Source organism: Rhamphochromis sp. 'chilingali' (genome assembly GCF_963969265.1).
Source record: "Rhamphochromis sp. 'chilingali' genome assembly, chromosome: 19".
Classification (NCBI taxonomy): Eukaryota; Metazoa; Chordata; class Actinopteri; order Cichliformes; family Cichlidae; genus Rhamphochromis; species Rhamphochromis sp. 'chilingali'.
This window is the reverse complement of record NC_137946.1, coordinates 28752727-28769984: the sequence shown is the minus strand read 5'-3', so window position 1 is coordinate 28769984 and position 17258 is coordinate 28752727. Positions and strand designations below refer to the sequence as shown.

Here is a 17258-nt window from a genome sequence, read left to right as displayed (position 1 = left end):
CTGACTTCAGTGCCATACACTCACAGCAGGCATCAGTTATGAAAATATTAATTTAAAGTTGTGTATGGTATTAGCTGGTTAGGTGGTGCATTTGTTTTTGTTTCAGACTGTTTTTTAAGTATAAAGATTTAATCCCAGTGAAAGGTCAGTGACTGGAAAATTGTTTTCTCAAAAATGTGCTGTTGACAGAAACAGAATCACACTGAGCCAGAACAACCATGGTGTCTATCTTTTAACTTCAGAGCATTCATCACATTGTTCTCAGTGTTTTTACCCACTTCCTGCCATGCTTTGATTATGCCTGTCACTTCATGTAAATGCAGTCTGCTGCTGATATTTCATTCCTGACAGCGTTCAGTATGCAGCAGCACCGAGCTCGTGTTTGCATGCGTGGCACCAGACGTCAACGCGTTGACAAATTTTCACCCTGGCAGAGAGGCTTTGTACGTTTTCAAGGATGTTTATATAATTCTGTCAGTTCTTCAATGAAAATGACACCTGAGGAATGAGCTCTCCTGAGCTGTAGGAGGAGCTCAGTGTTTTTCACTCATGAATGATGTTCAGCTCTTTTTAATCACAGTCTTCCTTGTTTGTCTTTCAGGCCAATAAACTCAGAACCAAGACCCTGCACAATACACTCAACCCAGTCTGGAATGAGACCCTGACCTACTACGGCATCACTGATGAGGATATGGTCCGCAAAACACTCAGGTACTGTCAGTGCTACTCACGTGTGTCCACTTAATGAATGGAAAGAGAAGAAAGGGATGAAAGATGTGGAAAAAAGAAGAAAGGAGTGGTTGGACATATGGATACAAATGAAGAAATAAAACGAAGGCAGGAGGCATGGGAGGGAGGAAGGAAGGAAAGAAGGAAGGAAGGACGTATGGGAGGAGGGAAGGAAGGAAGGAAGGAAGGACGTGTGGGAGGAGGGAAGGAAGGAAGGAAGGGGGTGTGGGAGGAAGGAAGGAAGGAGGCGTGGGGGTAGGAAGGAAGGAGGCATGGGAGGAAGGAAGGAAGGAAAGAAGGAAGGAAGGACGTGTAGGAGGAGGGAAGGAAGGAAGGAAGGAAAGAAGGAAGGAAGGACGTGTGGGAGGAAGGAAGGAAGGAAGGAAGGGGGTGTGGGAGGAAGTAAGGAAGGAAGGGGGTGTGGGAGGAAGGAAGGAAGGAAGGGGGCGTGGGAGGAAGGAAGGAAGGAGGCATGGGGGTAGGAATGAAGGAGGCATGGGAGGAAGGAAGGAAGGACGTGTGGGAGGAGGGAAGGAAGGAAGGAAGAGGGTGTGGGAGGAAGGAAGGAAGGGGGCGTGGGAGGAAGGAAGGAAAGAAGGAAGGAGGCATGGGGGTAGGAAGGAAGGAAGGACGTGTGGGAGGAAGGAAGGAAAGAAAGAAGGAAGGACGTGTGGGAGGAAGGAAGGAAGGGGGTGTTGGAGGAAGGAAGGGGGCGTGGGAGGAAGGAATGAAGGAAGGAAGGAAGGAAGGGGATGTGGGAGGAAGGAAGGAAAGAAGGAAGGAGGCTTGGGAGGAAGAAAGGAAGGGAGGAAGGAAGGAAGGAAGGAAGGAAGGGAGGAAGGAAGGAAGGAACTGGGTGTGGGAGGGAGGAAAGAAGGAAGAAAGGGGGCGTTGGAGGAAGGAAGGAAGGAAGGAAGGGGGGTGTGGGATGAAAGAAGTTAAAGGGAAGTAAGGAAGAAACCCCAAAAAAGAAGGAGAAGGGTAAACGAGTAAGGAAGCAAGAAAATAAGGGAGCATTACATAGTGAGGTAAGTAAGGAAGGAATACAGGTAGGAAAGATGAATAGAGGGATGGATGGATGGAAAAAGCAATGTAAGGAAAGAAGCAGCAGGGAAAGCAAGAAAGGAACCAAGGAGGCAAGGAAGAAGAGAAGGAATAAAGGAAGAAAGGAAGAGGCAGGAAAAAATGGGGAAGGGTGGAAGAAGGTTTAAAGGGAAGGAGCCAAAGGAAGGAAGGAACAGAGTAAGCAAGGAATGGAACAAGGAAGAAAGGAAGTAGCAAGAGATACAAGGAAGGAAGAGAAAAATGAAAATAGAGGAATAATAGGCAAGAGGAAGAAAATGGAAGAAAATAAAACTTAACCAAAGAACGAAAGGAAGTGAAGGGGAAATAGAAGACAAAGTAAGAAAATAACAAACACATCTTATAAGGACGGATATAAGGGGGAAAGGGTGTGTGTAGTGAACAAGAAGAAAAATAGAAGGGAGAGTTGAAAGGCAGAGAGGGATAGAATAAATCTGTCTTTTGTTGTTTTGGTGTGCTTAGCTGCCGTGGATCTGTTTTTAAAGGCTTCAGAAGATCATTTTCAGGGAGCAGTGATGTTTGACAGTTTCTCTTCTTCTTGGTTTCTGTTTTAGACTAACTACATTACAGCCTGTGTTTAACCACAGCCTCTCAAGCAGAAGTGAATGATGATGTTGCTTTTCCTCTTTCTTCCTTTTTACTGCGAGTTTGCATGCCGAGTCTGGAATAGCTTCAGATCGTAATAACAGTTGGGAAATCCTTTATTTGTCAGATTTCCAAATAGCACTTCTGTTTGGGTGAGAGGACTTCCTGTTTGTTTGGTTATTTGTGTTTCACTACAACACCTGAGAACACACTAAAACTCCATCTTCCTGAGATAAATGCGGTGCCCTTATGCAATGAAAGCACTTTGTTTTTATTACTTCACCATTCTTTGCTCCTGTATTTTTACCAAAGTGTTAACACTGTACAATCAAGTGGCGGAGGTAGGTTATGCAATCATATGCATAATCATTTCGTACATCCCAGGTGGGCCGTATGCAGTGGAGGATTTCAGTTTGCTTTTGTCTTCACTTACCCCCAAGCACCCCAGTCGCAAATGTGTTTCTAGAGTTAATGTTATGTGCTGGAATGCCGTGAAAACATTTCAGGGACTTTCACAGCATTTCATTTACCGGCTCCATCGATTTGTCCTCCAGTTCACTTCCTCAAGATAAATGTGGGTGGAACAAGTCCTCAGCTTAATGATCCTTTTGGTTTGCTTGTTCCTCCTCTCTGAAAAAAAGTGTTGTTCCTGAAATAACACACAGGTGTGTTTCTACTTCAAAAAGCTGGAAAAAGTCCCCACTAGTCTGGGTGGTTAGGGATGTTTTACATGTTTTATATTAAAATACACCCTTGTAAAATAAAGCATTGCAAAAGTTGTTTTTCCGTTAGCAGCATGCCGAGGTCCACCCACGAATCTAAACTGACCCCTTGAGCCGACATTTGACATGCACTCATTGAAAGGGCGCCCAATTTTTAGAGCATTGTCCACATGTAAATACTGTTTACTGTGCATGTGCATGTTTATCTTGTTTTTCGACAACAGACTTGCACCATGTTACTGTTAGCATGAGACGATTTTCTCCAAACGTAAGACTTCTCGCTCTTTGTTCAACTTTGGAGATAATGGTTATTATTATCAGACTTCTGATTGGCCATCATTTCTATATTTTTTTAGAGTAATAGGGTTTTCTTGCCCTTGACAGTGCTGAAATCATCTTTTGTGTTTCCATGTGGAAGTGGATATTTTGCACATAATCACATAATCTCCACTTAACTGTTTTCTCTTTGAAGGTCTGGTATTCACACCTCAAGTTACCTTTGGGACTTAATTTATTAAAGATCCCTATTTATGTCCTTTTGGGCTCTGCTGGAGGTCTCTTCCTGTCAAAAGGGAGTTCGCCCTCTCCACAGTTGCCAAGTGCTCCTCATAGGGAGATATTGTAATTGTTGAGGTTGTTGAACTTAGTTAAACTGTAACTTCTTTTTTTTTTTTTTTGCCTGCTTTTTCTAATTTCACTAAAACCTCGACTGTTGTTTGGGGTAAAATACTCCTCTTCACAGCTGTAATCTTATTTAAAACATGAGAAACTGGTGGTGACAGACAGATCTCACAAATGCCATAACCCAATATGTCAGGGCACAGATGCCAAACGACAAAGCGGTGTTCAAAATGTCTTCAAAGAGTTCCAGCCCATTCTGAGAAGCAAGCGCTTACTAAGAAGCAAGCCCGTGCTAAGAAGTGAGGTTTCTCTGAAAGTCTCTCTTCTTACAATCAGTTAACACTAATGGGAATGTTTTATGCTGCTAACATTTTGCCATTAAATACAATGTTTATCTAGATACAGTACTGTGCAAAAACTTCTTCATATTTATCTAGGAAGATTAGAAATGGGTGCAATGATTTATTGAAACATGCAAGCATGCATGAAGCTACAGTATAAGCTACAGTTCTAATGAGCTTTTCAGTATTTGGTATGATGACCTTTGTTCTTCAACACAGTCGAACTTTCTTACAATTTCTTTAAGTAGTCTTCAGGACTGGGTCTCCAGCCTTCTTAAAGGACATTCAAAGCTCTTCTTTGAATTTTAGCTGGTTGTTCTTCTGTTGTCTGTCACGATCCCACACTGCTTCAGTATCGTTGAAATCTGGGCTCTGAGGAGACCAGTCTGTGACTGATAGTGTTCCTCTGTGTCTTCTTCTATCCAAGTAGTTTTTTAGTCTTTCATGATGGTATTGTGTGATGGATTAAAATCAGATGGTTCCTTTTTGCGTTTATAATTCTATTGAATTTTGCACCAATGGCTGAAATCAGCCCCAAACCACGACAGACGCCATGTTTTTCAGGTGGCTCTAGACCCTCACAGTCATATCGCTCTCCTGACCTTCTCTGGACCTCCTCTGTAAGACCTGATGATCAGTCTGGTTCTTGTTTAATTTGGCAAACTTCACCTCTTTTCTTCCTGTTTCCCTTCCTCAAGAATGGCTTCTTCACTGCTCCCCTTCCACTGAGGCCATTTCTGATGAGGCATAAACAAACAGTAGGTGGATCAGCTGAAGAGCCCGATGCATCTCGCTGGTTCTATGTCAGGTGTTTGCTGTATTTTTTTCGCATTTCCTCAGGACGTGACTTTCAGATACTGTTTTTTTAGGCCTGTCACTTTGTCCTCCATTTGTCCAGCAAACAAGACAGAAACAAGGGACACAAAACATTTTTTATCACCTCCATAAGTTTACACAAGTGACTACCAAATCATCACAGAATGTTTGCAAAAGTTTTATTGCATTACTTCTAATAGCTTAAATGTATTTTGTGAAAACATGCTTTCCTACTACACAATATAAGCTGCAAAGCGCTCGCTGTACTTCTGGGACAGCTGGAGTAATTGCTGGACTGCAGTGACCGACTGTCAACCTTATCGACACGCTGCAAATATGTGACTGTATTTTGCTGATTATTTTGTGTTGCGGAGCAGAAAAAAAATACTGTATTGTTACTGGACTGAATGCCACAACAACAATGAAGGCCTGAAGCAAATGTAGCAGAGATGAGATGTGACAGACACTGTGCACACAAGCCAAAAGATCTATTCACACACAGAAAACACCTTTATTAACCATTTTCCAGAAACAATAGACTGTGAGAAAAGCATCCATGCTTCCAAAACAGCGCAACCTATTTCTTCTTGGAAACTGAAATTTGAATTCAGCACCTGTCCAGTTATTTTCACTGAGAGTCTGATTGCATCACGTCCCATACAGTCTACTGTATTAGTGATGCATATTAACATACATACAACATCCTAACGCTGTGCGGTTCCTAAAGGCTGCATGTTTTCCTCAGTATTGCAGCTGATTATGCAGCGGAAAAGCACTTGAAACAAACAGTATTCCCCAACACAGGCATGCTGGAGCCGTGAGTGTGAATCATGTCATGTTAGGGCGGTGGGCGCGCTCTGCATTTATTGAAAGCATAGGTCTGCAGGGAGCACCAATAATTGGCTTTCATTATAAACTTAATGAAATGCTGGCGAAGAATATAGATCTCCAGTAAAACACAAAGCTCATTTTGTGGCCCCGTGCACCTTTTGACTGCAAGAGACCTTTTGATTCCCCATCAATCATTAGCTTTTGTGACTGTAGCCTACTGTGTTATATTATAAATCCACGTCTTTATTGTTGTTAAGAAAGGACGCCGTCTTGCACTGAAAAGAGGATTTGTTTTGTTTGTGTGTTCAGTGGAAACAAATGCAAAGTGGGCACATAATAGAAATCAGTAAACAGGCGGAAAGGACAATGCGCCACAGCACAGTTCGATTCGTGCTGCACTAATTGAGTAAATAAGACGAGCAAATGGAGATGTGTTCAAGATGAATTCGTGACTGGGTCTTAAATGACTTTGACATGATGTCAAATTTTTCTCAACGTCTTCTCACGTAGAGTTTCCCCTTTCATCTTAGTATGTTTGAATCTTTTGATCCGTGCACGGTTGAACGCGTCCTCGTGTATAATTATCTCATCATTTCCTGTCATGCTGATAGAGTCTGACAATGATCCCTGCAGAACTACTTGGTTGTAGCTTCAGTGCTCTGAGTGCTGTGGTCCTACAGATTTAGCAGCTGTGACTACAAAGTACAAATTGAAGCCCTGTGAAGGTGGATGGTGGAAAATGACTGGTTTTATGGCTTTAAGCCTCCTCTCAGCAACAAAGCCTAACCTAAACCTCGCTCTACTCATGTCCTCCTACACTTCTCTGTTCTTGTCATCTCAGGATTTCAGTGTGTGATGAGGACAAATTCCGCCACAACGAGTTCATCGGGGAAACGCGAATCCCTCTCAAGAAGCTGAAGCCCAATCAAACCAAGAATTTCAACAACTGCCTGGAGAAACAGTTACCTGTAAGTTCACTCCATCCCACACACACAGCTGCATTTTTATGTTGTTTAAACGTGATCGTGTTGTTGTTTCTTGAGGGGCTGTACTCACAACAACATTTTAGATCCTAAAGATTGTGCCAATATTACAGACATGGCTTTGCTGTCTGATAGACATGTTATTAAATGCCATGTGGAAGTTTAAGTCAAAATTTCCACCAAACAAGAAGTTCTGTATGAATATGAATATCATATCGTATCATTTTATCGATTATAACAAAAATAAATAAACAAAATCTTCCTGATGAAGAGAAAACCAAACACATGATTTGCATTACATTGATGACATTCTAATCCATGTTTGTTTTTCCAAATGTGCAAATCACCATGCAACAAGTGACACTGAATTTAGATGCAAATATAGGTGTGACAGCCCTTTAGTTATCAAATTAGTGGGCAGTTTAACCTAATTCGATTTGAAAAACAACAACATACATTTCACATCTTTACTGCAATAATCTGATAGATATTTCTTGCTTTGTAAAGCTCACTTTTCCTCTTTTTGCACATAGAAGCAACATATTTCTGTCCCAGGTGCAGTTTTTGCCAACGTATCTCAGTTTTGACCAGACTGCTGTTTCACCCTACTTTCATATTACTTCTTACTTCTTGGATCCTTAGACCAAATTGTAAACCTTACTGTGTCCGGTATACATCTGCCTAGCTTAAGATTAAAGAGTAATTTAGTCATCATTACAAAGCATAAGGTTGTTCCAGTATATTTCCAGTGGAGTCACTTTATTCTGCTAAGAAAAACACTTCAAATACAAATCTGTGAATAAATAAATTGATCATAAGAAAGAAGCTAACACTTCTGATAAACAGCTCATGTCAGCAGAGCAGAGCTGACATGACCTGCTTAATTAAATAAAACTGCCTTGAGAAACAGTAAGCTTGAAGTCATTGTGTTTTTTCATTATTTATTTGTGTGTAACAGTGTAACTGCATAGCATGTAATACTCAACATTATACTCTGCTCAGTGCAATATCTTACGTGTAGGCCGAGACCATAATCATCAGCAGCAGTCCATCATTTTCAGTGTATTAAGTGACTCAAGTGTGGGTTAGACTTGGCAAGCTTGCTCATGTTCACAAAGACCAGCACGGGAACAGCTTGATTTTCCACATCTGTTGCACTGTATGACCATCTGACCGGGAGTGATGGGCCGTCAAGGCGGTGTAACTTTGACGACGTCTCTCTTCAACATGCATGAATAATTGATTTCATAATGCTGTGCCGATTTGATCTCTGCTTTTACCTCCCAGGTTTCACAGTCCGTGCCGGTGAACTTTCAAAACATCTTTATCCTTCACCTACGTTTGACATTGATGCCTAGGAAAAGTGGGAGAACCTGTGCAATTTTAAACTGCACCAAACTTTAGTTTGCATTAAGTAAAAGGTGACCCGTTATTATCCACATTTTAATCACAGTTAGTGCATTATGTTGTTTAATTTTGGTGGGGGGTTTTTAAAAAGGGAAAGAAACTGTTTAGGTATCCCCAAGAGATCGGAGGTCTCAGACCTTAATGAGCTTGTTAAGACTTTGGTTTGTTCACAATAAAGTTCAGGTTATGTAACTTTCAAAGCTTTATAAGCACACTGACTCTTCAAACCTTGGCTCTTCTGGCCTAGCACTCTCAAAACTGAAATAATTGATACCCACTAACCAGACGAAGCAGCTAGTAAAGTGTTTTCAGGTATCTGTTTCATCAGTTTGTAATGTCAACTAAGAAACAGCAGTTGACAGGAACAATGCACCTGAAGGTAAAGTCTGAACCACTAAAACCATTTCAGAGAGGGTCATAAACCCTTGTTTTGAATGTAAAAGTCTTTCAGGAAGATTTATCAAAATAGTGGTGCACTGTCCTACCGTTCATTAACACTAGGGATGGGTATCGTTTAGGTTTTATCCGATACCGGTGCCAAACCGGTACTTTTGAAAGGGTGCCGGTGCTTAAACGGTGCTCGAACTGGTGCTTAAAGAATGGAGAACACAAAATTGGTCCAAAAACCTCTCATGTTTAGCTGTTTTGAAAATTTCCCACTCGTGGGACTAATAAAGATATCTTATCTTATCTCTTATCTCTTTTTATGTAAAAAGATAACAATGTTAGTCTTTTCTGCAGCTATAGGTCATATATGGTATCACTCTTGGCTGGAAGCAGTGCTTAAACAATGGGAAAAAAACACAAACTTTGTCCAAAAACCTCTCATGTTTAGCTGTTTTCCACTTTTTCTTTGGTCATTTTAGCCTTTTTGGCCAGAGTGAAGGGAGTATCTGCCATCAAACAAGAAGACAGCCGCATGTAACTACGACGGTGTTTGCTAGTTCACCTTACATGCATTAGTTTAATAACGTGGTTAGCCTACTCAACGTAAATTACACACGAACAATATTAAGCTACTCACTCAGAGAAGAACGGCTGCTGCTGCCATCATCATCCATCATCATTTCTGCTACACTGGCAGGGCTAGGGGCCAGGACTCTCCTCTTCGGGTTTTTGGGGGATGTTGCTAACTCCGGGTCCGATAACAGGCAACCCACCCGCAGTAGATGTGCACGGTGTGAGGTCTTGCAGCAAGCTATCAAATACGGTGCATTTCTCGGCTTTTAAAAAACGCTATGCGTCACCAGGTGTTTCATCAGATTCGAGGAGTTACCTCCTTTGCACAGTATCACCTTAAAGCACTTGTTGCAGGCTGCTGAGTTTGCATATTTTGCTGTGGAGTACAGCCAGACTTTTGACCGCTTCGCCTTGGGCATTTTTAATCTGTAGCTCTGCTCTAAAAGAACGTACGTACCTGGGCCCGCCTACTATCCTCAGAAAGGTAAAATGATTGGCTAGAATCCAAAGTGTATGACATCTCAGGAAATAAAGCACCGAAATGTGCGCTGCTTTTCGGTCTGGTTACTACCGTTTATGTCAGAACCGGTGCCATAAAGGCACCAGATACCGGTACCCATCCCTAATTAACACCTGCCGCAATTTGGCACCCTAGGAAAACTCATCATAGAAGCATACGATTATTTGCTCATGTCAAAGTTCAGAGCCAGAACAAATGAGCAAACACATCTTTAAATGCTGATCAGTTGAACCAAACTCTTGGATCACTAGCAGACATTTTGGGGGGGGGGGGGGGGGGGTGCAGATTTCATTTAAAAATAAACAGAGTTTTCCAACTCTTAAACTCAGGATAAAATCAGTCCTGCAATCTGGCTTATTCATCCAAAACAAACCTTAAAATCCACAATAGGCAGTGTAAAGAAGCAAAAGCTGAAGACTTAGCAGATATTTTCTGATGTTTAGCAATCATTTCACTGTTTCTGTTCAGATACACAGCTGCATGTCAAAGCCTGAGCTACAGTTCTGCACGGAGAGTAATTAAGGAAGGCATGCGGTCTGTTTTATTGATAACATGTAACTCTAATTAGTTTCACTGGGACAGAATGTGTGTGCGAACAAATTTAAATATCTGGTAATACTAAATCCAGATAATAAGTGGTGCATTATAATAGTATAACAAAAGCTCCCAACAGGGCATGGCATGGTGCTCCATATAATAGATGTTGGTAATTGCAAGAAACAACAGGACCCGCGAGGATTTAGCTTAAAGCACATGACAGATTAGAGCCTTGGGTTTTGAGCCCATAAGTGGGGTGTGGGAGTGGATTATGCGTTATGAGAGCATGGGAGTGGAGTGAAGTATCATTGAACTGTGATTGAATATCCTTTTGAAAATGCCTACACAGTTTATGGTTTTTTAAAAAAAAGTGGATGCAGTGTAATTCTGGACCATCCATATTTGGAGTGTGGAGCACAGTCTTGTGTTTGGAGAGACAACTTCCTGTTGCTTCACTCATATGCTTTGTTGTCTATGTGGGAGTGAGAAATAGCATCCAAAAATAGAAAAATATGCTTGTGCATAAACTGGGACCAAACAGCTACTATTCATTGAACAATCTGGGCTTTGATTTTGTACCGAGGTTTGTTTATGTAAGTGCTTCCAAAAATGACCACATTTAAAGTGTTTTGTAGTCATTTGCCATTCAAAGATTTGAGCATTTTCGGGAGCAGAAAGCAGTATTAGTGTTAAAAATGCTATTATTTGTGTTTAGTTAGTAGTTTAGTAGTAGGTTAGTAGGTAAAGCGGGTAAGTTTACAATTTGCAACGTTGCATCTAAATGTTTGTGGCAAAAATCTGCATGTCTAAGAGATAACAACCAGATGAGGGATTGCAAAGTGTGATCAGTAGATACTGTCAGTGCTGACATGAAACAACGTGACTCACAGGTATATCTGCATGACACTGCTGCCTGCAGCTTTACAACAGCTATCTACAGCAAAGAATACCTATCCACGCACAGCAGACATGCTCTTTCATTTACGTTACTATTCGTTTAGTAAAACTAGAGTTGATTTTAGAAGATGGGTAGCTCAGATCATCGCTGTATAGGTTTTTAAGCAGAGCAGATATTTGCGTCAAAGGTGACAAATGTTTCATTTCTTCTTCAGATAAGATTCATGCTATTTTGGACCACCCTGTCGTATGTCATGTAACAGGGCCTCATAGGCCTTTTTCACACAGATTGCTTCAAGGCAAAGTGAAGTGAAGCTATGACTGTTGCTGGTTAAAAAGAGAAAAGGGTGTTCTGGCAGGTAGCTTTCTGCTCTGTTTGCGCTTGGATGAGGAGCTCTGTCTGAAAACAGGAAGTTGTTTTGTGTGCCGGGGAGAATAGAGCAACCATTTAATCATCTCATCCAGCAGCTCACACTGCCTGTCTTATTGATGGTCTTGACAGTGGAGCCTTTTAACTGGCTTCTTCGGCTTATATAAAAGTCAGTAGATTGGGTAGAAAACACAGAAAAGCGTTGATGTAACCTTAAAGTCTTAAAGGTCATTTTTCAGGGTCATTCTGGGTCAAACGCTGCCTGAGGGAAGCAAAGGACACCTACAGGAGGAAGGTGGAGCAGAAGTTGGAGAGGAACAATATGAGGGAGGTCTGGAATGGTGTGAAAACCATCACAGGCCACAACACCAAGAAAAGCACAGTGGGGGGGACTGTGGAGAAGGCAAACGAACTCAACAACTTCTTCAACAGGTTTGACCAGCCCACAACCCCCCCACCCTCACCCTCACCTTCACTACAGAGTCCTCTCCCCACTCTCCTGCCTCCCTCGCTTCCCCCCCTTCCTGACACCATGACACCCCCCTCCTCCAATCCCTCTCTCAGCAGCAAGACATCTCCCCCCCTCCCCTCCTCCCAAACATGTCACAGTGGATCAGGTCAGGAGGCAACTGAGGAAGCTTCGCCCCAGAAAGGCAGCAGGCCCAGACAAGGTGTGTCCTAGGATGCTTAAGGCGTGTACTGCTGAACTTGGGGAGCCGCTACAACGAGTCTTCAACCTCAGTCTGCGACTGGGGAGAGTGCCCGCCCTATGGAAGACATCCTGCATCGTCCCGGTCCCTAAAAGGAACCGGCCCAATGAGCTGAATGACTTCCGACCGGTGGCACTGACGTCACATCTTATGAAGACTCTAGAGCGGCTCTTCCTCAACTTCCTCCGACCACAGGTACAACATGCCCAGGACCCACTACAGTTTGCATACAAGGCGGGTGTCGGAGTGGAGGATGCCATCCTGTACCTCCTACACAGAGCCCACTCACACCTGGATGAGGGAAAAGGCACGGTCAGGATACTGTTTCTTGACTTTTCCAGTGCCTTTAATACCATCCGGCCCTGTATGCTTCAGGAAAAACTGAACAGGATGGAGGTGGACCCCTGCCTGGTGGCCTGGATCTCCGACTACCTCACCGACAGACCACAGTACGTCAGGCTGAAGGACATCACGTCTGACACTGTGGTCAGCAGCACAGGAGCACCACAGGGAACTGTGCTGTCCCCTCTTCTCTTCACCCTGTACACCTCTGACTTCTGCTACAACTCTGAATTATGCCACATTCAGAAGTTTGCAGACGACACGGCCATCATGGGGTGTATCATGGATGATCAGGAAGAGGAGTACAGAAGTCTGGTGAGGAACTTTGTCGCATGGAGTCACACAAACCACCTGCAACTCAACACCTCAAAGACTAAGGAACTGGTTGTGGACTTCGGGAGGTCCAGAGAAGGTCCACTGCCGGTTCAGATAGAGGGGGAGGAGGTGGAGGTGGTCAACAAGTACAAGTACCTCGGGCTGTGGGTGGACAATAAACTGGACTGGTCATGCAACACAGAGCACCTGTATAAAAAAGCCCAAAGCCGACTGTACTTCCTCAGGAGGCTGAGGTCTTTTAACATCTGCAGGAAGCTCCTGAGGATGTTTTACCAGTCAGTGGTTGCTGGAGTACTTTTCTATGCTGTGGTGTGCTGGGGGAGCAGCACAGCAAAGAGGGACTCATCCAGGCTGGAGAAACTGATCAGGAGGGCTAGCTCTGTGGTCGGCATGAAGCTGGACACTCTGGTGACAGTGGCAGAGAAAAGGACATTAAAGAAACTGCTGGACATTATGAACAATGCTGGGCATCCTCTGCACACGGCCATAAACAATCAGAAGAGTCTGTTCAGTGACAGGTTTCTTCTCCCCAAGACAAGAACTAACAGACTTAAAAACTCCTTTGTCCCACACGCCATCAAACTGTTTAACTCCTCTCTGGAGGGGAGAGGGAGGGGAAACAGGAGGACAAAGGAGGGGGGAACAACTAAGCTGCAGTGCCTCTTCACCTCACTGTACAATACCTTGTGCAATACTTTTTGTAAATAGTCAACGGTGCAATAGACTCAATACTTGAAATGTGCAATTCACTTGTATTTTTATTTTTTATTCCTATTTATTCTATTTATCCCCTTTGTATATTTTATTTATATTTGTCTCTGTATTTATATATGTGTGTGTATATATGTGTATGTGTGTGTGTGTATATATATATATATATATATATATATATATATATATATATATATACACACATAACAATTCTGTAACTGTAACTTTGGTCGTTGCTGTGCTGTGCTTTTTGGAAGTCGAATTTCCCAGAGGAACCCACCCGAGGGATTAATAAAGTTCTATCTTATCTTATCTTATCTTATGAAAATGTATATTGTATTCATGAATATACATAGATTAGTGTGTAATTTCATCTTCCAACAAACTGATGCATTCTCATAAACTTAAAATGAATCTATTAAAAATACATAGGAGGAGATTTGTGGTTCATGTAAGCAGCCATGTTACTTCACCATATTTGAATACAGTGGTCGGAAAGGATACCTCCCTTCTGACTAGTAACGTTTTACGTGTCTGGCTAGAGACTGGCCAAATATATAATGTAGTACACCAAAGGCAGAAAAGAGAAGAAAAAAAAAGGTGTAGACATTCGAGTGCAGTGGAGGGACAACAAAGAAATTAAAATGCAAAGGAAAGAGACAACGCGATCATGATCTTAATAAAATGTGTCGACTTCCTCCTCCTCAAGTCTCGTGTAGTCAGTTACAGTCTGACAACATATGAGAGTTTATTCACCAAGCGTGAATAAATGCTTGGAGAAATCTTACACCCTTACTACAAATATAGTTTCACTAACAGCGGCTAACAGCAGCTAACAGTGGCTAAATAAAGTTGTTACTGTTTTACCTTCTTCAACAGAAAACTACTAAAATCTTTGTAAATACTATGATTTTGTAGTGTTTTTAAATTTCAGACATCTTCCCCTTAGAACTTAATTGCACAGTGTTAGAGATCAGTGGGTGACCTTAGTCACAAAGAATATATAAGTTTTTCCCCCAATCAGTTTAGTGAGTGTTTGCTGGAGGTTTGCAAACCATTTGTATACACATTTACAAATGACACTCAGACATGAAAACATGAAGAATTCTTAATTTAAAAGCTCTTACAACGCTATATTCAAGGCAGCACTTCATCTATTAGAATATAGAACCAATGAATATTTTGTACATGCTGACATAAAGACTGAGGAACACTTTGTATGTTTTGGTAATTTCAATGAGGCTGGACTGCTGTGCCTGCCAACATTGTGAGTTTGACCAATTGCCCATTTTCAATTTAATGGATGAGTCTCCAAGCCTGGACTCTGGATCTGCAATGAGCACTGGCACCAGGAGACGGCAAGAACAGTAGAAGCCAGCAGCCTAATCTGGCAATGAGTCTTGGATCAGTGTCTCTGTACAATACATTTCTGTATTCCCTCAACTCAGTTGGACAATGAAAGGCTTAGCTGTAATAGAAGGCCTCAAATTTGTAGCTCACCCTGTTGCCACATTTTATGTAATTTCAAATTGTATTTTGTTTCATTATGTAAGCCCGTGTTTAAAAGCCGTTGATCTGTCTTTCCTGGAAACAGTTACTACGGCATCACGCCAAATGCTTGCTGAAAGCATTCAGCCACAAAAGAGTATGGCACATGTGGCTAAAGGGTGACAGTGTTAATAATGATGGATGTGATGGCCTGTACAACTTAGAACATGAAATACCTTACAGACCTTTATCTTTCCGTTCTCTCTGACAAGGTTTTCTCACATTTCTGACATCCAGGGGTTCTAACACTTCACTTCCACACCGATATGTTAGTGTTCTTAATGCTATATTTTACGCAAACTATATAGTTTTACATTCAAGGAGACATCTTTACAGTTGGTTGGAAACTTCAGTGAATTTTATCAATTTGTTATCTTCAATTTTTTTGGAATGATAAGTCAGAGGCTAGCCTGCCAGTTTGTTGTTAAAATGCATGAACCACAATGTTAGCTGTTTAATATTTAAAAACTCCAAACAGCTAATCATTCACTTACACAAGGCTCCAACTATCTGGCAACCGCAGGAAAATACGTGTATTCACCAATTTCTGAGTAGTTCCTGAAAACTGTTGGCTGTCATTGGATGAAATCATTTGCAAACTGGATGCTGAACAAGAAAACCAGTCGAGATAGTTTGCATAGAAGATGGAGTCTGACTTGTCCGCAAACACTTGCTAGATATTAGTCGAGTTTGGAAAAAGTGAAACCTAAACCAAGGGAAGGGAGGAGCCTCTTCCCATATACTTGTACAATTTTAAGTCTTTTTGCAACCTCAGCAGTCTGCCCCCGGTGGCCATTTCAAGAAAAACAGGTTTAAGATGCTCCTATGCTGGCTTCACTGTTTTGATCTGATGTCTGTGGCATTGTCTTGTTTTTGGGGGCAGCCTCTTGTGACGGTTCAGAGAGCTGCATTTTTTCTCCCTTGAGCTTTGGCTTCATTTGTTCGAGGCTGCTGCTTTTACCTCATTGAAATCTACTGCAGACATGGACATTTTTCAGCATTTCCAGCCAGACGTGGGAACTGAAGTTTGAATGAGGAGATAATCACATTAGTACAAGTACAAACGAGGCGCTTTGTGTTTTTTTTCCTTAAAGGCGAGAGAACCAGAGACTGAGAAGCCTAAATATTCCTCTTAAGCCTCTGAGCAACAATTTCTCTCACCTGTTTTTACCTCTGCTGTTACGGGCACAGCTTTATTTATCCTCTCTGCGTGGAATATGTGTGTGAATGCCAGTGCTCTGTATGCCTCAGCCGCTTCTCTTGCATCAGCACAATAGTTAGCGCCCCACTGTTTTCAGAGAGGTGTTGATCTAAGAGATCCTACCAGGACATTGGCAGGAGATGTATTTCAACCCATCTTCCTGTTGCACACATTTAAAGCCTCAAATCCTGAACTACCCACGCATTCTCTCAAAGAGATTCAGACGTGACCTGTGTCACAGACTAACACTGGTGTTCCTCTTAGCATGTCAGAATTTCTTTGTTGTATTGTTACCATAAATAATACGAAAAGATGGAGGCTTGTGGGAAGGGGTTTCACTTTAAAGTGCATGGCTAAATTTTTGAATTGATTACTGGGAGAATAGTGTGAACCAGTCAAAGACACCCTCCCCTTTATCCTGGCATATGATCAGACATTTTTCTTGGTAATACCTCTGTTTCCCTGGTAACCCCTGAGGGGCTGTGTAATACCTGGGACCCAGTCAATACACTTGGAATATTATTGTGCTGGGTTGCTACCTACTGTATGCGCTGCTTTGTTGTCAGTCATTGGAGAAAATAATGAAGCGAGCACAGAGTGAGACATATTTCACTGTATTATTTAGCACCGTGCCTGCTTTCATTCAGAGTGATGTGGAGATGGTCTCATCGGAGGTATCCGGTAATGCTGTGCATTAAATTCAATTAATGGACATCCTCTAGCCAATCATAATTGAGTTTTCCCTGAGGCAATGGTACATGTAGCTGGAAAATGTAAAGTAAACACCACTGCACGGCGGTGTGTTTGGTTATGTTAATTGATTTTATGTTTGAACAGATTAATAGAAAAAGGAAACGGGGATTCATAAAAGCTGCACGAGGAGTCACATCTTAGGAGACATCCATAAATTTTAGTTTGAAAAGCTTTTACTACATTTAGGCTTTGCATTCAAACCACTCCAGTGTATTAGGAACCCTAAAACCACTAAACCATATGCTGCTTTTAGTT

At 42.0% G+C, this 17258-nt stretch overlaps 1 protein-coding gene across 1 annotated transcript in view; it reads left to right on the top strand.

Moving 5' to 3' along the window:
- The window catches only part of doc2b (double C2-like domains, beta), a 185171-nt gene that overhangs the window by 133706 nt on the left and 34207 nt on the right, over window positions 1–17258 (top strand). The window contains exons 4-5 of the mRNA XM_080867163.1: window positions 602–711; window positions 6570–6696. Of these exons, the coding sequence (XP_080723289.1) occupies window positions 602–711; window positions 6570–6696 (237 nt within the window). The remainder of the gene's footprint in view (window positions 1–601; window positions 712–6569; window positions 6697–17258) is intronic.